Source organism: Malus sylvestris, chromosome 11 (assembly GCF_916048215.2).
Source record: "Malus sylvestris chromosome 11, drMalSylv7.2, whole genome shotgun sequence".
NCBI classification, from domain to species: Eukaryota; Viridiplantae; Streptophyta; class Magnoliopsida; order Rosales; family Rosaceae; genus Malus; species Malus sylvestris.
Genome location: NC_062270.1, coordinates 32,922,687 through 32,946,268, shown reverse-complemented (window position 1 = coordinate 32,946,268; position 23,582 = coordinate 32,922,687). Strand labels below are relative to the sequence as shown.

The following is a 23,582-nucleotide window of genomic DNA, read 5'->3' as shown; positions in this document are numbered from 1 at the left end:
CACTACATGCATTACAAACGTACCTTTGAAATATTATAGGGCGTTCTAATTCTTCCATCTAATATTTTGTATGTATTTCTTCCTTACTTGGCCTAAATTATTAAGATTTGAAACTTCCTTGCTCAAACATAGCCTTAGAATCTTATGATGCACATCTTGTGGTCATTTTTTGCATTCCAAATTGAATAGAAAAAACTGAGATGATTTAGCCGATACTCTTAGTTAATTGGAGAAAGTTCTAAATTAATTTTATATACGAGATTTTAACACATGTGGTGGTCTATTTGTGGAAAGATCATTTTATTAAAAAAAAACTGTTATATATAACTCTCTCAAACACCCAAAGCTCATTCAACCAAATCTGGGCATACTATTATTGAAGAAAGTTAAAATACTATTATAAAGTCAATTAGCAATATAAAAAATAATCTAATTACTTAACATGTGTGGTCGTTGAACTTAACATATGCAACAACATGCTTTTATATCATAAATAAGTTGAGGTTCTACTATAAAACTAATTGTAATATGCATAATAGCACAATTACTTATAAACACATAAAGCTCCTCCTTTCCCCGATGAGAAATTGATACTCTTAACAATTATAATTACTTGCCACTCAGATTACAAAGGGATATGGTCATTAAGATAGCTAATAAACTATGCTCCACAACATAATTTATTCAAGTTTTAGGTGGAATGTTACAAAAGTCAAGATTCTGTTATTAAAATGACTAAATGAATTATTTCATTGTCACTATTATTCATGGTGATGCCCATCATGCATGTGATGCAGTTGTATAAGACAGAAACAAGACACAAAACCATAGTCACATAAAAGATTGAAATTCTTTATATGACACGGTTTGCCAGCGACTCGCCATGTTTATATTCTTCATTTGGCCACTTTTATACTTCCCTATGTAAGAGGAATTGAACCAACTTCTAATAGACAATTACATGACAAGCAAATAACAAGTTGAAGTTTTATTGTAAAATTAATTAGCAATATACAGAGGAATTCAATTTACGTATAAGGACATGCAAGGTTCTTAACAAAAAAAATTAAGGTTTCACCGTAAAACCAATTAACAACATAACTTACGTATAAACACATGCAAATGCCCTCTTCTTATCAATATGAGATTCACTGTCAACATGCCCCTCACCTATGGTGAATTTTTAAATCTAGCACGTGGACAACACAAATTGGGTAATATGGAACATTTGTGGCCGTTGGACTTCACACATGAGACAACCTACTCTAATACTATGAAGAAAGTAGTTGAGGTTCCACCATAAAACCAATTGGGAATATGAGAAGTAACCCAACTTATTTATAAGCCCATGTAAGGTCTCTTCTTCCATCAATGTCAGATTCACCCTCAACAATAACATCCACTTGTCTAGGCCGCTAATCTAAATACTTGACAAAAAAAGAAAAAAAAAAGAGAACAAAAAACTTGTATTCAAACAAAGTTTAAATTTAACTGAAATTCCAAAGTTTAAGAGCAATACCTATGATATTACATACAATTGAAAGTTGAATCTACTAACAGATCAAAATGAAAGATGACCATCATGTAAATTGGGAACAAAACCGTATAAAAACTGTGACATAACTGGACTAGAAAAACACAAAGTTTGAAGTCCAAAAATTGTCATAAAGGAGCAAAAAAGGACAAGGGGACATTTGAGATATTTTTTTTCCTAACACAACCAACTGGTGATTTTATTATGGTAGTCCATCTTTTTAAGGGTCGAAAAATATTACAAATCGGGCTCGATTCTGCCGTAGCACAATATTGTCCGCTTTGGGCTCCGACCACGGCCTCATGATTTTATTTCTAGGAACTCACGCGAGTAGAACTTCCCAGTGGGTCACCCATCATGGGATTGCTCTCGCGCGAACTCGCTTTACTTCGGAATTCCGATGGAACTCAAAGCCAATGAGCTCCCAAAAGGCCTCGTGCTAGGTAGAGATAGGAATATACATATAAGGCTTAGAGGATCCACTCCCCTAGGCGATGTGGGATCTCACAAAAGGACTCACAAGGTATTTCAGCCTTTCTCTGGCCATCACCATGTTATTCGCTAGCACAAAGAATCGAACTTAGGACGTGGTGTGTGAAATATGGGTATAAAATTCATTTTTAACCACTGGGCTAACCCGTTGTGGTTAAGATCATCTCCAACCCTTGGGCAAAAAACCTTTTTTTTTTTTTTGCCTAGAAATTTAGCTTTTAACCCAGAAATAGGTTTTTTGCTCCAACCCTTAAACCATCTCCAATCCTTTGGCTAAAACCTAAAATTTTTAGCCCATAAACAACTTTTCTGCTCCAACCCTTTTAGCCAAAATTTTGTAGCCTAAGATTATTAAAGAATAAATTTAGGCTAATTTTTTCTTTTAAGGTAATTTAAAAAAAATTATGTACACTATTATAATTTAATTTTATGAACATTTTAACCTAAAAATATTTAAATTCCGATAAATATTGAAAAATCAATAAATTTGGGTGAATTTTGAATTAAATAATTTTTTTTAAAATTAGTTTAGCTGTTGGATTTAAATTTGGGCCGTTAGATCTTTTTTTTACTATTAGATTTGATTATATTCGATCACAGCCATTGGATTCAATAAATCCTGAGAGTCATGCCCATGTGGGTAGGGTTTTGCTGGTGGTGCCCACACCATTTTCTGGGCTAAATGCTGGGGGGGGGGGGATTTGGTTTTGTTTGGCTTTTAGCTTTTAGCACACACATGTAGACCAAACTCAAGCCTGGGCTAAATGCTATTTTTTAGGTTTTAATCCACCTTCAAACCCAACCCAACCCAACACATGCTAAATGTGTGGCTAAAAGCTAAAAGCCAAACAAAAGCAAAATTCCCCCCAAGATTTAACCCAGAAAATGGTGTGGTCACCACCAGCGGGACCACACCTACATGGGCATGTCTTCCAGGATTTATTAAATCTAACGGCAGATCGAATATAATAAAATCTAATAGTAAAAAAAGATATAATGGTCCAAATTTAAATCCAATAGCTAAAATAATTAAAAATATTATTTAACTCAAAATTCACCCAAATTTAATGATTTTTCAATATTTATCGGAATTTAAATATTTTTAGGTGAAAATGTTCATAAAATAAAATTATGATAGTGTACATAATTTTTTTTAAAAATTACTTTAAAAGAAAAAATTAGCCTAAATTTATTCTTTAATAATGTCAAGCTAAAAAATTTAGGCCAAAAAGGTTGTGGAAAAGTTGTTTCTAGGCTAAAACCTTAATTTTCTCGGCTAAAAATTTTAGGTTTTAGCCCAAGGGTTAGAGATTGGGGGAGGGGGGGGAATAAAACCTAAAAAATAGCATTTAGCCAGGGTTGCGTTTGGTCTTATGGCCTAAAATTTTAGCTCTAGATTATTAAGGAATGAATTTAGGCTAATTTTTTTTCTCTTTTTTTTTAAAAAAATTATGTAGATTATCGTAAATTAATTTTATGAACATTTTAATCTAAAAATATTTAAATTCCAATAAATATTGAAAAATTACTAAATCGATACATGAAACTTATGAAACATTATGGAAGAATATGAAAATTATGATAGAGATGTATAAACACAAAATACATAAAACACACAAGACATAAAGAACACATATGAATGACATACAAAACACATGATAGAGATGAAGCACACACAAAACACATATGAAACACATGACACACACAAAACACATGATAGAGATGAAGCACACACAGAACACATGTGAAACACATGACACACATGAAACACATACAAAATACATACAAAACACATGAGACGCATGAAACACAAAGGTACACACATGAAACTGAAACCTTCAATCATCCTCTATATAAACACAGGTTGAATATCAAACCATCACACAACATATTCACCAATCTTTCAACTTTCAAAGTGTTTTGTTTCCTAAAAATCATCAATATCTCATCAATGAGTGATAGAAGAAGGCGTAGCAGGGCAATGCAGATGGCATAATACCAAGCAAGCCTTAATATTGAGGATGCAAAAATGATCAACGCAGAAGCTGAATTTGCAAACTCGTTTTATGCAATACGAGCACCATGTCGAATCTAGCTATCGTGGTTCTATCACGGGGCGTTCATTTGTGCAGCGTGATAGAGAAAAGCGTCATGATTGAATGATGAAAGATTATTTCATCGAACATCTGAGATTTCCTACTCATGATTTTCGGAAACAGTTTCGGATGAGGAGAAAACTTTTTGAAAGCATCTGAAATGCAATTGTCAATCATGGCCACTACTTGGCAAGGAAGATAGATGTTGTAAGCCGACAAAGTCTGTCACCTCATCAGAAGCTCACATTTGCATTTCAGATGCTAGCTAATGGGTGCTCTATAGACTCAACTGACGAATATTGCCGACTTGCGAAGACTACTGTTGTTGAGAACCTGAAGCACTTTTGTAAGACAATTGAAGCCATATATGGAGCCACATACCTCCGCAAGTCAAATCGTGAAAACTTGAAGGGGCTTCTACGCAAAATATACTCCTTGTGGCATACTTTCGCAAAACTTTCTTTTGCTTACCACGTAAGAACTTCTTCCTCTTTGGAGTGTATTTGTTGAGGTCCTTAATCATGAAATTAATTTCGAACATATCTTGCTCCCTATCCCCTTCTTCCTTCATTTGCAAAACGAATCCGGGCTACTTCTTTTTGGCGAGCGCTATGGGTTTCATTCAATCTTGCAAATTCGGTAGCAATGTGTGCACTCATCGAATCTTGGGACTTCCCTTTTCTCTTTTCTTCCTTTTGCTTATCTCTTCCCGGGGGCCTTGCAAAAGAAGGAGTTGGGGTCATTTCATTGACACCTTCATTGACACCTTCATCTCCATCAGTTGTCAGTGCGGCTTCACGTTGAAATAATCTTCCCCATTGTTGGTCCGCATCGGTTCCCCACCTCAGACAATCCTTGAGGATGTCCAAAACATGATGCAACTTAAAAGGTTGATTTTTTGGTGTTACTCTTGTCTTGTAAATTTCCATTGCTTTGTCACCTTATGCAAAAAATACATAAAAACAATTAGTTGCAAAATAATATTATATACATGACAAATAAAATATCAACAAAAAAACTCACAATTTTTGCGAAGCTCCTTCCACTAGCCATGCGAACCACGGCTTTCTCCAAGCCTCCCTTCCATAAAGTGCATGCTTTGTTGATAGTCTTCCACCGATCGTAAAAACCACCACCTTCCCTCCCGCCACCGTTACAGTTTTCATGGAACTTTTCAATGATTTTATCCCACAAAACCTTTTTATTTTGATTCGTGCCAACTGCACCATATTCGCTAACAAAAACTCATGCCAAGCATAAAACAACATCTTCCTCACAGGTCCAATTACGACCTGTAATATGATCTCTTGCCATCTTGAAAAATTTGGAAATGGGAAGAAATGGTAGAAAGAAAAATTGGAAGAATTGTAGGAGAAAAGTTAGTTTTGTGTGGATGTTTGAACAAATACATAGGTACTTATAGAGTTTTTGGGTGAATTTTGAGTAAAATAATTTTTTTTTAATTATTTTAGCAGTTGGATTTAAATTTGGGCCGTTAGATCTTTTTTTTTACCGTTAGATTTGATTATATTCGATTTCAGCCGTTGGATTCAATGTATTTTAAAATTACATTTTTTAAAAACAAAATTTGATTATGGACTGTTGGATCAACCAACGGTTCAAAAATCTCAATTGTTGGATGATAAAAAGAGCTGTTGGGCTCATGATGGTGGCCGACAACGGCCCTGACAGTGGGTCCCATCCTGTCGGGCGCTGAAGGCCTCATCCCGTGTGGGGCGAGTTGGGCGCGTGATTGGGTCGAGAGTGGGCTTTGGGAAGTCCACGCGTTTTTGGGCTAATTCTTGGGGGGTATTTGGCTTTTGTTTGGCATTGAGTTGAACTGTTATAGAACTTTTTCAGTGGGCCGGCAACACGGCCTGATACACCAAATGTCAAAATACAATTAGGTGGAATTTTTTTTTTTTTTTTGAAGTTTCCAACCATTGCATTATTACACTTGATGTACCAAATTATGTTCCCAGCACACTAAAAAATTTCTCCAACGGTTGAAGTATTTGTGGTAATTAAAATCTCCTGAATCTGTTATCTTTTATATATAATTTTCGTCATGATTAATGAATTTCACAAAAGCTTTAGAATGTCTTGTAATCTGCAATCAAGAAAAAAGACAAGTAAAATGAGAATTCAATAGCTAAAATTTTCTGGTAGAGGAAGAATTACTTCCCATGGTAGAAGGTAATCTCCTTTTATCATGGCAGCAATGACCAGGATGATAGTTTATTGAGGTGTTAACCGTTATCAATCAGAAGTTAGGATTCTAATATTAACTGTACATATTTCGACTGATCACATCAGTCGTTTGATTTGGGAAGACGTGGTTATTGAGGTAACTAAAAGTCACTGTTTTCGGTCCCTAACTAGATTGTGTATCATGGTCAAGCCATGGACCATGAAACATGGGTTGTTTAGCTAACCTGCATAATTTAACCTAGATTTGGCAAATAAGCTGTGTTTGTTGTGTTCGTGTTGTTTTCTTGTTGTACCAGTTATCTTAATGGATCGTGTCATGCCAAATCCGTTATCTTAACAGGTGACCTGATAACGATCCGACTCGTTAATATGTTGATCCAGAACTTGTTATTTTCGTGTCGTTTTCTATCGGATTAACGAGTCATGCAAGAACCCTAGCAAACGAGTTGCTTTTCGTGTCATACTCGTTTCCTTAATAGGTGGCCCGATAAAGACTATAATCGTTAATAGGTTCTTATCAGGTGACCTAATAACAACCCAATTCGTTAACAGGTTGACCCAAAACATGTTATTTTTGTGTCGTTTCGTATCAGGTTTACGGATCACACAAGAAATTGCCAAGCCTAAACCTTAATTGGCATGGTTAGGCTATTCACTTCTTTGGGATCTATGTGCTTCATAGAAAATACTTAAAAGTGCTTCTTAAAAAAGCATTTGACAAGCAATCTCAAATATATTTCTAAATTTTTCTGTCAAATGTAGTTTGAAAATACCTTTAGCCATTTCAAGCAATCTCAAACAGGGGTTAATAGTTTTTTAGCCATGCTTGGCGTGTATGATATGAAAGCTTGATAGATGAGGCTTCCACCCTATTACATCGAGGCTTCATGTGGACTAAACCACGCATATCTTTTGTTCGAAGATTCATTCAGTAAGTCCGTCAAAAATGGCTTCTCCAAACAAACCTGTCTTTATACTAGGCCTCGTTTGGCAACTCAGATTGTATTGACTATTTCAGTTGGATATGATAATTTGTCATCGGATAGTACTGACTATTTCGTCGAGCGTACTGACTATTTAATCAGACATTTGATGCAGTACCGGATTAAAAACTCAATTCATCAAAGATTATCATGTTCATTTACTTCCTCAAAAGGAGATTGAAGAACATTTATAACACTGAGTTTCACAATTTAAAACTAGCAAGAGAGATGGAAAAAGAGCTAGCTTGATTTTGTTTTCAACGACCCGACTAATTAATACCGACGATTTGGAGTGTATAAGTTATCCGGCGTACGTCGTATAAAATAGGCCAGACCGCATAAATAATCCGATACTTATTTAATACGAAATGACACCAAACACCGGATAGTATTAAATAGTATTATCCGGTGTGTTATCCGGCATGCCAAACACGAATAAAAATTACCACAATCATTTTATACTTTGCACTCAAAACTTTCACAAATATTTCACTGAATTTGAACCATCGATAGCTCAATTAAATCGAAACTACCAATCTCTCTGCTAAATCGAAACTTAAATCCTTGTAAAAAAGACCTTAAAAGCAGGCTTTGCAAACAGTCGAGTGGACTTGTATCAACGCTACACACCGCCAACTCTTCCATCTCAAAGCCGGGTAGAATGGTGGTCCCAGAGCCTCTTGGTCCCAGCACATCAACCATTCTGTTCAAATCTTATTGAATATTATGTTAATAAAAAACAAAATAGAAAATAGGTATGAAATCCCTTCCATATTCATGAACCCTACAAAAACAAAAAAAGAACAACAATAATAATAGCAAGCCTCCGCTCACCCTCAGTTACAGAACTTCCATGGCTTTTTCTATTGCATTATATTCCAAACTTTCCTAAGGTTCTGAGCATCATATCAAACCACAATTATCTATTAAAACAGCTGGTTTCGTGGAGGAACATAAAGTTTTGAAAATTTCAAGTTTTCACATCCAATTCCTTTTCCTCTTTGTGGGGTCCTCTTTGTATTTGGGTACTGCATATGACAGCCTAATCAACAGCCTGGAAAGGGTGGTTAATGGTTACAACCGCACTATAAAGGCAGAAGCTTGATGGGTTTTCATGGTGGGGTTCACGTAGTATCTCTCTCAACTGGGTTTTCTCTTTGGCGCTGACCCAATTCACTCTGCTGCATATCGTTCCCATTTTTCACTTCCATTGAGGTAAAAGCTCAAATTTTTGTGTATTTTTGTGTTGGTGAAGTTGGTGGGGAAAGTGGTACTTTGCTCTGCATATGATATGAGCAATGTTTATGTTTTTGCCTAGTTTGATAATGCTGGGACTGTACTACTTGGTTTTCAATTGGGTTTTTGTGTATTGAGTTGGACAGATCTGGGGTAGTTGAAATTTTGGGTTGTGAGTTTTGTTTCGTTGGAGGATTGGGGTTTTGGGTTTTGACATTTGGGATTGTAAGAACTTGTTTTTGGTGAATTGGGTTTTGTGGGATTGGAGTTTTAAAATCTTGAGTTGATTGTTTTAGTCTCATTTGCCATTGAACATCTGGTTTGTTAGGTATGTTAAGGATGAAACTAGTAAATTGGGTAGCTTTGATTCTTGCTGTTGTTGTGTTCATGAGTTATAGGTCATCTGCTTCATTCACGGCTGTCGATAACTACCTAATTGTCTGCGGTTCTTCGAAAAATGTCACATTCCAAGGTCGTACCTTTGTTCCTGATACACAACAATCTTCCCTTGTACTAAAAAGTGCAAATTCCTTAGTTGCTAGCCCCAATGCTAATGCCCCTTCTCCACTTTACCAATCTGCTCGAGTTTTCAAGGGAGCAGCTTCTTACAAATTCAAAATCCAGCAAGAAGGCCGACATTGGGTCCGCCTTTATTTTTTCCCTCTTACAAGCCCTGGCCAAGATTTGGAGTCTGCTCAAATAACTGTAGTTACTGATAATTTTGTACTCTTGAACAACTTCACCTTCAAGAACTATAATGGTTCTTATCTGTTCAAGGAGTATGCAATTAATGTAACTTTGGATACCTTGACTCTTAACTTCATTCCTTCAAACAATTCAGTTGCTTTTGTTAATGCAATTGAAGTAGTTTCTATCCCGGATGCACTGCTTCCTGACCAGGCATATGCTGTGAATCCATCTGCTCCTTTTAGTGGACTTTCTGAGCTAGCCCTTCAAACAGTTTACAGGTTAAACATGGGGGGTCCTTTGCTCACATCTCAAAATGATACCCTTGGAAGAACTTGGGAGAATGACATGAAGTACCTCCATGTGGACAGTTCTGCAGTGAATGTATCGGTGAACCCTGCAAACATAAAATATCCACAGGCTGTCACACCCGAAATTGCCCCAAACTGGGTCTATGCCACTGCTGAAGCCATGGGAAATGCAAACGTGCCCAATGTGAACTTCAACATAACTTGGGTCTTTACAGTAGATCCAAATTTCATGTATCTTGTTCGGGTACATTTCTGTGATATTGTTAGCAAAGCTCTGAATAGTCTCGTTTTCAATGTTTTCATAAATTCTGACAATGTGCTTGGGAGTCTTGACCTCTCTTCCATTACTGGTGACTTGGGCGTGCCTTATTACAAAGACTTTGTTTCCAACTCCACAGAAGGTGCAGATACTTTGACCGTCAGTGTTGGTCCAGATTCAATGGCTGATACCACCAATGCAATTCTGAATGGGTTGGAGATTATGAAGATCAGCAATGAGTTGGGGAGTTTGGATGGGTCTCAATCCGTGGGGAATTTTCTTCCTAGTTCATCCTCAAAGAAGAATAATATAGGAATCATAGTTGGCTCTGTTGTGGGATCTGTTGCTGTTGTGGCAATTATTGGTTTCCTTTATTGCTGCTTGGCATCCCGCAAGTCGAAGACAACTAACCAAGCGACATGGCTGCCCTTGCCCTTGCATGGAAATTCTCAGACCATGACAAAAATGTCGACAACTTCACAAAAGAGTGGAACAGCTAGCTGCATTTCATTAGCTTCCTCCAATCTTGGCAAATTCTTCATGTTCCAGGAAATCCTGGATGCAACCAACAAGTTTGATGAGAGCCTACTTCTTGGCGTTGGTGGTTTTGGCAGGGTTTACAAGGGAACACTTGAAGATGGGACTAAAGTAGCTGTCAAAAGGGGAAATCCCAGATCCGAACAAGGTCTGGCTGAATTCCGAACTGAGATTGAAATGTTATCCAAGCTCCGCCACCGCCACCTTGTGTCTCTTATTGGCTACTGTGATGAAAGATCAGAAATGATTCTTGTCTACGAGTACATGGCCAATGGACCCCTCAGGAGCCATTTGTATGGAACAGACCTGCCAACGCTCTCATGGAAGCTACGCCTTGAAATTTGCATTGGGGCTGCAAGAGGGCTCCATTATCTCCACACTGGTGCAGCTCAAAGCATAATTCACCGAGATGTGAAGACAACCAACATTCTCTTGGATGAGAACTTTGTAGCCAAAGTTGCTGATTTTGGCCTCTCAAAAGCAGGACCAGCTCTTGATCAGACCCATGTGAGTACAGCTGTTAAGGGTAGTTTCGGTTACCTTGATCCTGAATACTTCCGAAGGCAACAACTCACTGAGAAATCTGATGTGTATTCGTTCGGGGTAGTTCTAATGGAAGTTCTGTGCACAAGACCTGCTTTAAATCCTGTTCTTCCAAGGGAGCAGGTCAACATAGCAGAATGGGCAATGACATGGCAGAAGAAGGGCATGCTAGACCAAATCATGGACCCAAATCTGGCAGGGAAGGTAAATCCAGCTTCTCTTAAGAAGTTCGGGGAGACAGCTGAGAAGTGCCTCGCGGAGTATGGTGTTGACAGGCCATCAATGGGAGATGTCTTGTGGAATCTTGAATATGCTTTTCAGCTCGAGGAGACATCATCTGCACTCATGGAACCTGACGATAACAGCACAAACCACATACCTGGTATCCAATTAACCCAAGGAGAGCCGTTTGATAACAGTGTGAGCATGATCGATGGGGGACACTCCGGCACAGATGATGACACAGAAGATGCTGCCACAAGTGCTGTGTTTTCTCAGCTTGTTAATCCTCGCGGAAGATGAGGTGACAGATCCTTTTGAGGCTTTGCCTAAATGAATCTTGTTCCCTAATGCCCCCTTAAAAGATATTGGTCATCCTGGCCACAGCGAGAGAAAAGGTTTTTCATAGTTCATTATTCTAGTTTATTACCTCAATTTTTCGTATCACGATTTATTTGTAATATAGTTATGGTGGGTGCCAATCAAAATCCATAAAAAATTGCAGCTAAGGTGCCAAAGGATTTGGTTGTTGTCTTGATATATAAATGCATCTGGGTTTCAGAGCTTCCCATGCTTCTAAAGTATAATTGATGTCATTGTATTTACGTACAATCTCATTGTTCATAAGAAATAGAAAAATAAGCAGAGTTTGTGACATCTGTAGCGTATTTCTTACTTGCAAGTTACAAGTTACAACCCTCATAAATATTTCCTTTCCTTCGATTAGTATTTCTGATACAGTTACTTATTTCCACATTGTTATCAGAGTCTTGTTCCTGGAGAAAACACTGAAACCATCCTCAAAGATTATCTATGAAATGGCTACAAAACGATCTGGAATACTCTCATAAAACTTTTAGGAAATCTGGTTAAATTCTTCTAGTTATGTAATGGACAAGAATTTGTTTGTTGGGTTTGCTGAGCAGATCTAAAAAGGGGAAGAAAATAAATCAAACAATTTTGTTTTAGTCCTTGACATGCAGGACTTTGTTTATATAGTGTTTAGGCCTTTATAACTCTAAACCAAACAATTAGAGTTATCTGCATTGCTACATCTGAGTTAGCATACATGATATGAGATTGCAAGTGAGTTTTTGCTTTCTGAAGGTAGTTCCTTGTGATAAGCATGAAACTAAATTTTTTTCGATAAACTGCATACTTTTATTTTTTACATGAGTACAAAATTTAAAATAAACGGCTACATTTAAAAGCCAAATTGTCTGAAGAAAGAAAGTCTGGAAATTCACAATTGACACAAACGAAAACGAAAAACACTAAGAGGTGGATTATGTCCCAAACCTCTTGACCACACAGCTTTAAATTATCATCTAAAGGTCGTACCCAGTGCACAAGGCTCCCGCTTTACGCAGGGTCTGGGAGAGGTGAATGTCGGCTAGCCTTACCCCCATTTATGGAGAGGCTGCTCCCAAGTCTCAAACCCGAGACCTACCGCTCATGGGCGAAGGCACTTGCCATCGCACCAAGTGCGACCTCTGCTTTAAATTATCATCTGAGAAGTTTAAAACCTTCACTTATTCCATGAGCTTGTGACTTATCATTTATTTCCTGCAAACTATTCCATTTCCCCCGAAGGAATTACCTGTACAGTCAAGCATTCCGTAATCCATCACCCTTGAATCTGTCTGATCCAGCTCACTGGGTTGAGTGAACACACAGGCAGTGCAATCTGCAGAGAAGAGTGATGTTGTTCTGTACTTGTGTTCACCTCCCAACACTGGCATAGCTATTCCTGGCTTTGCCGGGTTCTTGAAATCTGGCTGGTAAGTCCTTCCGAGCACTCCTTCAACGTTTGAGGATAAGTCGTAGAATCTGAACTGTACTTCCAGGTGAGCAAAACAGTCATCTGACGGTAACTGATAATTGTGGATCCTATCATCTTCCTTTGTCACAGGCACCACATTTACTGAAATTTCAGCAACTCCCAGTAGAATTACCAAGACACTGTTCTTGCTTGATGTTCTCTCCACTATAATGGCATTGTCCGCAGATTCCCATGTGGAGAGATGAGATTCAGCGATGATTAGCTCCTCTCCGTTGTAAGTGAATTTCAAGTGGTTGATTTCATCAACCCATGTTGATGCTTTGCTGGCCTCTAGGGAGAAGCTTTTGGAGTCAAAGAGGAGTCCAAGGGCCTGAATCCAAGTGTTGTCCTTGGCTCGGCCTTCAGGGCGGATGCCAATGAACCGGGCATTGATTTGGAGGTTGGGATCAGAAACTAAGCTGAAGTACTCATTTTTCTTGCCGTGGAAGTAAAAGACAATGCCGTCTCCACCAATGAAGCGAGGGTCCTGACATGCTGATCCAGGGCCATTACAATTAGGCTTGGGACCTACGATTACCATCAACAATAAAAGAACATTGTCAGCAAGGATTTTAAGTTACCTAGGTACGTTTGAAATAAAAAGAAAACAAAGAGTGAAAACATTGTAAAAAGATAAGTCTAGTAGCCTTACTTTTGCACTCAGCTTTGCATATAGGAGAGTCACAGTTGAGATAGCACATTTTAGCCATTTTGTCTGTCGGTGAACCGGATGGACATTCCTGTGGGCATTGTACCTGCTTCCCAAAGCACGGGCTTTTCTTGGCATAGCATACTTTAATATTTGGAGGTTGCTTACCATTTGGAGGCTTTGGAGGTTGCTTACCATTTGGAGGTTTCGGAGGTTGGTTGCCGCTTGGAGGTTTCGGAGGTTGCTTATTGATTGGTGGTTGCGGAGGATGCTCACCATTTGGAGGTTTCGGAGGATGCTCACCGTTTGGAGGTTTCAGAGGTTGCTTACTGTTTGGTGGTTGCGGAGGATGTTCGCCATGTGGAGGTTTCAGAGGATGCTCACCGTGTGGAGGTTTCAAAGGTTGCTTACCGTTTGGAGGTTTTGGAGGTTGCTGACCGTTTGGAGGTTTCGGAGGTTGCTTACCATTTGGAGGTTGCATACTCTGTACCAGAATAGCAGCAGATACAAGGATTACAAGAACGATTAAAACCCTTTTGCTGCCTAAGAAATCCATGGCTTCTTTTCTTTCCCCTTCAATGCCTCAGCAATGAAAGGTTGATGTATATATATATAGCCCAATTAACTTGACCTTTTTCTGCACGATTTTCTTGTTTATAATTACAAAGGCTATCAAGTGGGGGTTTTGGTATTATCTTTTTCACGTATACATTCTAAGTTTGCTGATATAATTCGATGCTTTGGATAAGTTTGGTGATATTATTGGGATTAAAGAAATAGCTAATGACATTATGAGTTCTTGATTCCTTTTTCTTTTTCCTTTTGTTTTCGGAACTGTTTTGAATTTGATGCAAGCTTTGCTGGTGAAGTTTGGCTCAATGCAATCCATAAGGAATATTGCGCATGATCCAAAATCCAATTTGCACAACAATAATTCACAATTTTAATTATTCAATAAGTTTCCATAAGCGTTTTAAGATAAAACCTCACATATGAGGTTTATGGTTAATTTGAGAACAATATATGTGCAAGCAGGACCAGTCCTGAATTTTAGACGTGTGCTGAGATAAAAAGTAGCTACATATAAGCACGAAGGGAAAAAAAATTAGTTTTGTCAATCACTGGAAGACATGGTCATAAATATGAAAACATAAAAATCAAACTTTAATCAGTTAACAAATTAGAAGTTTATTATCTTTACATATAAAGTATAGTTTAACATAACATTTGAATTTTTTTTGATGTTTTGGAAAACAAATAATGAAAGAAAACAAGCATACAAAATAATATGGCTGTGGTGCAAATTAAAACAACTAAACCAATCAAACCAGCTACTTGTTATACTAAATTCTCTTCTATTAGTGCATAATATTCGACTGATAACAAAATAAGTTTTTGAGAGGAAAAAGGAAACTATCAAGTTGTTATTTTGTACCCGCGAATTGGATAAGTAATATACTACTGATATAATATATACATGCACCAAATGAATTTTTGGAGTTCTGTGTGGTAGCACCATCTACATATGCTGGTTCTAGGTGCGTGGTTTAAACTTAGTATTGAATTGTAAAATCCATGACACAATAAGTTTTTCAGTGATGATTGAATGTGATCTAAGCTATGAATTAAATTAAAATACTTGGCTCCTCAAGATTAAGTAGTTTCTCCTCAATTGACTTAGTGGGTCAAATGTGGGAGATCCACACATCCGCAACCACATGGCGCCAAGAGGATCCACCCAACACGAGGGGCCAAGGGACCACCATCATCACTCGGGGCCAAGGGGACCCACCCATCGTGTAGCAATACGAACCTGCTCCCTGACTCTATACCATGTTAAATTATCAGAGAGATAGGCCAAACGCCTACTTCCAACAACACTAATATTATCCCCAACTTGTTAATTACATGCACAATCCGACATGTGTAGAATTTTATCACAAAAGACTTCAATATTAGTTGGAGTGGCCTTTAGGATATTTATACTCTTATTTCAAGAGCCAATTCATAGAACTTCATGTTTAGAATCCAAACTTTTCATATTATAAATAACTCCAAAAAATCGATTAAACCTCAAGATTGTTTCATCAATCAATTGTAATAAATAGATAGACGATTCTTTGTTAATGAATAACTCCTGAAATAAATGGGTTGTGTATTGTGGAGGACTGCCCAAGGCATGGCCATACAAGCTTCAAGCCAAGTCAACTGGAAAAGGTCTCTGTAGAGTATTAACAATGACATGGTTTGGTTCACTCATGTGAAGTAATCACCTATTTTGCACCCGATAAACTGGCCATGGAAACTGCATTGTCTGTGTACAACCATATCAGTGGAGACGGATTCATATACATTCTTTGAACTTCCTCATTGGCCAGTTGCTTTCTAGAATATAATTTGTTCATGAAGTCCAGCAAAAGACATACATTCAAATCTAGCATACTTAATTTTTTTTTTTTTTTGGTACTTTATAAGTCAAAAGCCTGAGGTATTAGGCCTGAAACCAGTGTCTTAACATTCGTAGGTTGCTCACCATTTTTTGATATATGTTGAATGTAAAAGATCTTTCTGGATAAATATCTTTGGCAGCTAATCCTCTTGATTGTACTGTACTAGCATCTAAACGTGAAAATGCATGTGTAGGATCGGTCAAAGCGTCCGCAGGCACATAAACTGCTTAAATAGAAGTTATAGACCCCTCTTTCATAGAAATAGTCCTTTCTTGTAAAGTACGCATTTCAGTACTTAGGGTTGATAACCCACAGCAGAAGGCATTGTACTCAAAGTTGATTAAAACACAAAACTTTAGATACAAAAGTAAGCACGGTTAACTACTTGAGCTACAAATTCGTTGTATATGTTGCTCACCGGCCGTTTCACTAATGAACAATATTGTAGAGAGTTTTTAAACTCTTTTTATGTATGCAACATCACCTCTTCTGTGAGTTTGAGAGCTATTTTCTATTCCCACAACTTGGCTTAAGAGAGTTGAAAATTGAAATGCTACCAAAATAGTAACATTTTGCACTCTAGCTCAAACTTCATTGTTTTGATGGAAAGAACAGCTAGCGAAGTCGGTTAATTGTTTATTTAGTTCCTAATATTTGTTTAGGTCGTGGAGTGGAGTCTCAATTAAGTATATCTTTAATTCTTACAAACAAATCAATGAGTGGAATGAACAAGAAAGATATAAGTATTTTATTCGTTATTTATAAAAAAGAAGTAGATGAAGTTATTTATTAGGGAGAAGCCAGTTAAATTAAATGCTAAAATTGGGTTTACTAGTATTAAGTTTGCTGTTTATTAGGAAGTAGATGTAGTTGCTTATTAGAAATTTAGCAGCTCCTCGGGGTTGCTAATCAATTGAGAGTAAATGGAGAACAAGTCGTAAATGATGGAAAAAAAGGAGTCATAAATTTTTAGATCAAATTTGTAAATTATGTGGTCATTAATAGGAAATAAGCACGTAAATTAACACTTAGATAATGATCCAATCATCGATAACCACATCATATGATTTTAAAAAATCTAACTTAAATAGATGGTTTCCTTAGTATTATCCAAAACGAAAACCGGAAAAATTTAGGATAGTATATGAGCTCTTGGTGTGGTGCTAGGATACCACCAAACCTTTTTGGAACCAACTCAAGCTAACCCACAAGAAATATATCAAATGAAATGCAAGAACAAAATATTAAAGACACCAAGATTTTAACGAGGTTCCTCAACAGTCAGTGTAACTGGAGTACGTCCTCGGAGCAGTATGAGCTCACCCAATAATCCACTATCAACCAAATGGAAGTTTACAAAGTGTTGGCAAGCTCACAACCCAAAACCCCAATACAACCAATATCTCTCACACACCAAAGAAACAAATAGAGAGAAATATAATGAATAATTTCTTCTCTATACGAAGCTCAAAGCTAATACACAAATACAACTTTGATTTAGTGAGAACTAACCAAGAAAGAAAATCACCTTTCTTTCTTATATGGGAGCTGCGTACCTTTCTTCTTCTTTCTACTGCTCCCTCCTATTTTCTTCTTCTATACGACTGCCTTTTTTCCCACACCAAAATGCAGTTGTTGCTGCTAGTTAAAAACCCTAGGAGTCCCGTGACTTCTCACATGGACCAAAGAAAAAAACTTTAGACAAAGTGCACTTTTCTTTTCCCCAAAACAAGGAAGAAACATAATCATGGTGTCCTTTTTTTCTTTTGATTTGTTTAATAGCCAAAAGTTTTTTTTGTTTTGTTCTCCACTTGACCACTTATTCAACAATCTCCACCTTGGCCAAGTTCCGAAAAACGCCATGATAAGCCAACCAACACAATTAACACACAACATCACTCCCAAACACTAGCAAGAGAACAACTCATGTCGAGCCAAATGCTCCAAAACTCCTACTGCTCAACGCCTTCTTTATATAGGCAAAATGTGAGCCAAGTTCAAACAATGAACAAACTTGGCTACACCAACAACCTTAGTCAACATATCAGCGGGGTTGTCTTTAGTTGAAATCTTCTGGAGAATGATTTCTCTTTCACCAACAATTTCACAAACAAAGTGATAACGTACATCTATGTACTTGGTCCTCGCATGATGAACCTGATACTTAGCCAAATAAATGGCACTCTGACTATCACAATGTACCTCCACCTGCTTCTGATCAACCCCCAAATCTCTAATCAGCCCATGTATCCAAATGGTCTCCTTTATAGCTTCAGCAACTGCCATATATTCAGCCTCTGTAGTAGACAAGGCAACAAACGACTGCAAAATGGACCTCCAACAAACTGGTCCTTTAGCCATAGTAAACACATAGCCTGTAGTAGACTTCCTTCCATCCAGATCACCTGCATAATCTGAATCAACATAAACCAACTGCAAAATGACCAATACTAGAGTCATCTCTCTCAAAGCATAAACCAACGTCTCGAGTACCATGAAGATACCTCAATATCCACTTAGCTGCTTGCCAATGCTCTTTACCTGGATTATGCATATATCGACTCACCATGCCAACTGCATGAGCAATATCCGGTCTAGAGCATACCATTGCATACATCAAACTACCAACCAAATTTGCATATGGTATATTTTTCATTTGCAGCTTCTCTTTATTAGTTTTAGGACACTGTAGAGAACTCAATTTAAAATGAGGAGCCAAAGGGGTACTAACCGGTTTGGTTGAATCATGAACTCCAAACTTCCGAATCAACTTCTCAAGGTATTGTCTTTGATTCAAACTGACGAAACCTTTTGCTCTATCTCTAGTGATCTCCATGCCAATGATCTTCTTCGCTTCACCAAGATCCTTCATCTCGAACTCGTTCTTCATTTGTTTCTTCAATTTCTCAATCTCTTCAACATTCTTTGAGGCAATCAACATATCATCAACATATATCAATAAATAAATGAAAGACCCATCTTGCAACTTCTTAAAGTACACACAATGATCATATTGACTTCTAAAATAATTTTGGCCTCTCATAAATTTATCAAACCTCAAATACCATTGCCTTAGAGATTGCTTCAAGCCATAAAGTGATTTCTTCAATTTGCAAAACAAATTTTCCTTCATTTTCACTATATACCCATCCGGTTGACACATATAGATCTCTTCATTCAAATCACCATGTAGGAAAGCTGTCTTCACATCAAGTTGCACAAGCTCAAGATCATACTGTACAACAAGAGCTAACATAATGCGAATTGAGGAGTGCTTCACAACCGGAGAAAAGATTTCATTGTAGTCAATGCCCTCCTTTTGTGCATACCCTTTAGCAACTAATCTTGCTTTGAATCTCACATTGATTTTCTCATCAGCATCTTCCTTCTTGGCATACACCCATTTGCAACCGATAGCTTTCTTGCCCTTAGGCAATTTAGCTAACTCCCAAGTCTTGTTCTTCAAGAGAGAATTCATCTCATCACCCATGGCATTGCACCACCTCTCATTTTCTTCACTCTCAATAGCTTCCTCAAAATTGGATGGAATCTCATCAGTGATAATAGGAAGAGCAAAAGAAACATAGTCACTATACTGAGCTGGCTTGGTAATTTGTCTTTTTCCTCTGTTCTTGGCAATAGATTCTTGAGGTGAAACTTGCTCTTCAACTTGAATAGAATCTTCAAGTTCAACTTCTTCAACATCCTCATGGTCTCCAACTTCTTCACTTGTAGTGGCTTCGACATCAGCGGAAATAGGATTTGAAGTACCAGAGGCAACTTTCTCAAGCTCCACCTGTTGGACATCTTTCACATTCTTCTCAGAGTTTTTGAACATACTTTCTTCATCAAATGTCACATCTCTGCTGATTACAAGTTTTTTCATCTCTGGGCACCACAACCTGTAACCTTTGACATCACTACTAAAACCAAGAAAGATAGCCTTTTTGGCTCTAGGATCAAGTTTATTTTCAGTCACATGAAAATAAGCAGGTGAACCAAAAATACGAATATAATCATAATCAGTAGAAGGTTTCCCAGTCCATACCTCCATTGGTGTCTTACCCTGAACAGCAGCTGAGGGTAACCGGTTGATGATGTGACATGCATAATTAACTGCCTCTGCCCAAAATGACTTGCTTAAACTCGACTGAGACAACATACATCTAACCTTCTCAAGCAAGGTTTGATTCAATCTTTCTGCAACTCCATTTTGTTGTGGAGTTCCCCGGACACTAAAATGTCTCACAATCCCTTCCTCTTTGCAAACTTTAAAGAAAGGGTCGGATGTGTATTCACCACCATTATCCGATCTCAAAATCTTAATCTTTCTTCCAGTCTGGTTCTTAACCATTTTCTTCCAACCCAAGAAAATGCTTAACACCTCACTCTTGTTCTTCATAGTGTAGACCCAAGACCTTCTTGAATAATCATCAACAAAGGTCACAAACCAATGTCTACCACTCAAAGAGGGAGTCTTTGTAGGACCCCAAACATCCGAATGCACATAATCAAGAATGCCTTTCGTCTGATGTACTGCAGTACCAAACTTTACTCTAGTTTGCTTTCCCAAGACACAATGCTCGCAGAAATCAAGCTTACAAGTCGTGGCATATTTTAGAAGACCTTGTTTCACAAGCCCTTGTAGAGCTTTCTCACCGGCATGGCTTAATCTCATATGCCACAGTCTAGTAGTATCTGAATCAGATGTGCCCATATTTTCAGAGACTACAGATGTTTCACCTGTCACAGTGCTTCCCTGCAATAAATACAAATGACCACATCGAGGAGCTTTCATCACAACAAGTGCACCATAAGTAACTTTCAATGTATGTCCATCTGAATAAAACCTGAAGCCCTTGGATTCCAAAGTACCTAAAGAAATAAGATTTTTCTTCAAATTCGGTACATACCGAACACCTGTCAACTTTTTAACTATGCCATCATGCAACTTCAAACGAACTGTACTAATCCCTTTTGTTGTGCAAGGATTGTCATCTCCCATGAACACAACGCCACCATCAAACTCTTTCAAGCTTGAAAACCAATCCTTGTGAGGAGTCATATGATGAGTACAACCCGTATCCAACACCCACTTAGTAGCACAATCAAATGATGAGGAAGTGGTTAAAGCAAAATCAGAAAAATCTGTTTCAACCTCAGCAACATTAGCTTCAGAACTTTCTTTGCCTTTGGTCTTCAATCTAGGATAATCTTTCTTCCAATGGCCCTTATTACGACAAAAGGCACATTCATCCCTTTCCAAAGGTTTTCTACCTTTAGAGTTTCCTCTAGGTCGAGACTGTGATTTTTTCCTACTAGAAGATGATCTTCTCTCCGATGATCTACCTCTAACAAATAAAGCTTCAGAGGTACTATCATGGTTTTTATCTCTATGCCTCATTTCATAATTCATCAAGACATTTGACACATCTTCAAATTTCACAGTTTCTTTACCATGCATAATAGTGGTAACAAAATGCTCATAAGAGTCCGGTAAGGAATTCAACAATATTAAGGCCTTATCTTCATCCTTAATATCCTTATCTAAATTTAACAAGTCGGCAATCAACTTATTAAAAGCATCAAGGTGTCTAATCATTTTTGTACCTTCTTTGTATTGGAAGCGGTAGAGCTTTTTCTTCAAGTGTAGCCGGTTCTCTGCACTCTTCGTCATATACTTGTCTTCCAATTTTTGCCACAACACACTTGCTAATGTCTCCCGCATCACAAAATACTTCTGAGTTTTTTTAAGGCACAACCGAATTAAAGAGCAAGCCCACAAATTTAATTTCTCTCATTCCGGCTTCGACATAGCTTTCGGCTTCTCTCCCAAAGCGGCAAGTAGATCTTGTTGAGCCAACACATCTTTGACCTCACCTTGCCACATCCCAAAGTTGTTTGTGCCATCAAACTTTTCTACTTCGAACTTTGCATTTTGCACCGTAGTTCTTGCAAACCCGGAGCTGCTTCCAAAAGGATTCTCATCTTGCCCGTCTGACATCTTTGGCAACTAGACAGTACCCAAGAGCAACCAGTGCTCTGATACCAATTGTTGTGCTAGGATAGCACCAAACCTTTTTGGAACCAACTCAAGCTAACCCACAAGAAATATGTCAAATGAAATGCAAGAACAAAATATTAAAGACACCAAGATTTTAACGAGGTTCCTCAACAGTCAGTGTAACTGGAGTACGTCCTCAGAGCAGTAGGAGCTCACCCAATAATCCACTATCAACCAAATGGAAGTTTACAAAGTGTTGGCAAGCTCACAACCCAAAACCCCAATACAACCAATAGCTCTCACACACCAAAGAAACAAATAGAGAGAAATATAATGAATAATTTCTTCTCTATACGAAGCTCAAAGCTAATACACAAATACAACTTTGATTTAGTGAGAACTAACCAAGAAAGAAAATCACCTTTCTTTCTTATATGGGAGCTGCGTACCTCTCTTCTTCTTTCTGCTGCTCCCTCCTATTTTCTTCTTCTATACGAATGCCTTTTTTCCCACACCAAAAGGCAGTTGTTGCTGCTAGTTAAAAACCCTAGGAGTCCCGTGACTTCTCACATGGACCAAATAAAAAAACTTTAGACAAAGTGCACTTTTCTTTTCCCCAAAACAAGGAAGAAACATAATCATGTTGTCCTTTTTTTTCTTTTGATTTGTTTAATAGCCAAAAGTTTTTTTTTGTTTTGTTCTCCACTTGGCCATTTGGCCACTTATTCAACACTTGGAAACATCATCAAAGAAAGCTTGAGCCTTTGGGTTAGTCTCTAACAGATAAGGGTGGGTAGAGAAGTGTTGTCGCCTAGGTCAAGGGTTCGATACCTTTTCATTATAACTGATAAATAAGAGAGCAACAAATGAAAGCTACCTTCATAGTTAGTAAAATACCAAACGGGTATAGTATATGAAAAATACGTATTATTCGGCAACTTTCTTTAAAATATCTTTTGAAAACTTCGGCCATTTTTATTAAATTTTAATATTTTTTTTTTGTTTTTTCAATAATAATTTAAAAATACATGAATTTTATGTGTAGTATTGAAAAAGTGTCTAAACAACGTGTATTAAACGTGAAAAATATGTTGGACTTTTAACATGCAATTTCTTGAATCATTAAGACAATGTATGAAAAATGAAGTATTCTTAAAAAATACGAACCTACTTGTATAATACGTGAATTTACTGAAGCCTTTCCACGGGGCTTGAGCCAGTGTTAATAGAGTGCATATGCTGACAACGGGTTTGGGTGTGAAAGCGTGGTGAAATTATTGTAATGCTGCATTATGATGATGTTAATGCTAGTAGCCGGAGAAAAAGGATACAGAGACTTTCATCCAGCTTCGGCGCAAGGTTTTGAAAACGCGTTGTCAAATGTTACGAGTGCAAGAAGATTGGCATTACTGATTATATCAGCATTATGTGTATTAATTAATTAACATATGAGTGCAAGAAGGTTTTCAAACCTCTTGATTACACATCTTTAGATTATCATCTGAGAAGTTAAATTTACACTTATTCCCTGAGCTTGTAGCAATATCAT

The 23,582-nt window shown here is 37.6% G+C and overlaps 2 protein-coding genes across 2 annotated transcripts; one reads left to right on the top strand and one right to left on the bottom strand.

The window, feature by feature from the left end:
* Positions 1-8,103: 8,103 nt before the first annotated feature.
* On the top strand, positions 8,104-11,763 carry LOC126589445 (receptor-like protein kinase THESEUS 1). The gene has a single exon (XM_050254731.1). The coding sequence runs from the start codon at positions 8,883-8,885 to the stop codon at positions 11,409-11,411; it is 2,529 nt and encodes an 842-aa protein (XP_050110688.1). The 5' UTR covers positions 8,104-8,882; the 3' UTR covers positions 11,412-11,763.
* A 466-nt stretch (positions 11,764-12,229) lies between these two features.
* Positions 12,230-14,160, bottom strand: LOC126589446 (uncharacterized). The gene is made up of 2 exons (XM_050254732.1): positions 13,583-14,160; positions 12,230-13,458 (listed from the first exon to the last, which is right to left on the bottom strand). The coding sequence occupies exons 1-2, from the start codon at positions 14,133-14,135 to the stop codon at positions 12,668-12,670; spliced, it is 1,344 nt and encodes a 447-aa protein (XP_050110689.1). The 5' UTR covers positions 14,136-14,160; the 3' UTR covers positions 12,230-12,667.
* Positions 14,161-23,582: the final 9,422 nt, after the last annotated feature.

Excerpts from the sequence above, each read along its gene's own strand:
- LOC126589446 (XM_050254732.1), bottom strand. The coding sequence starts at position 14,135 with ATGGATTTCTTAGGCAGCAAAAGGGTTTTAATCGTTCTTGTAATCCTT. Across the intron at positions 13,459-13,582 it reads ATGCAAAGCTGAGTGCAAAA|GTCCCAAGCCTAATTGTAAT; the intron begins GTAAGGCTACTA and ends TGGTAATCGTAG.
- LOC126589445 (XM_050254731.1), top strand. The coding sequence starts at position 8,883 with ATGTTAAGGATGAAACTAGTAAATTGGGTAGCTTTGATTCTTGCTGTT.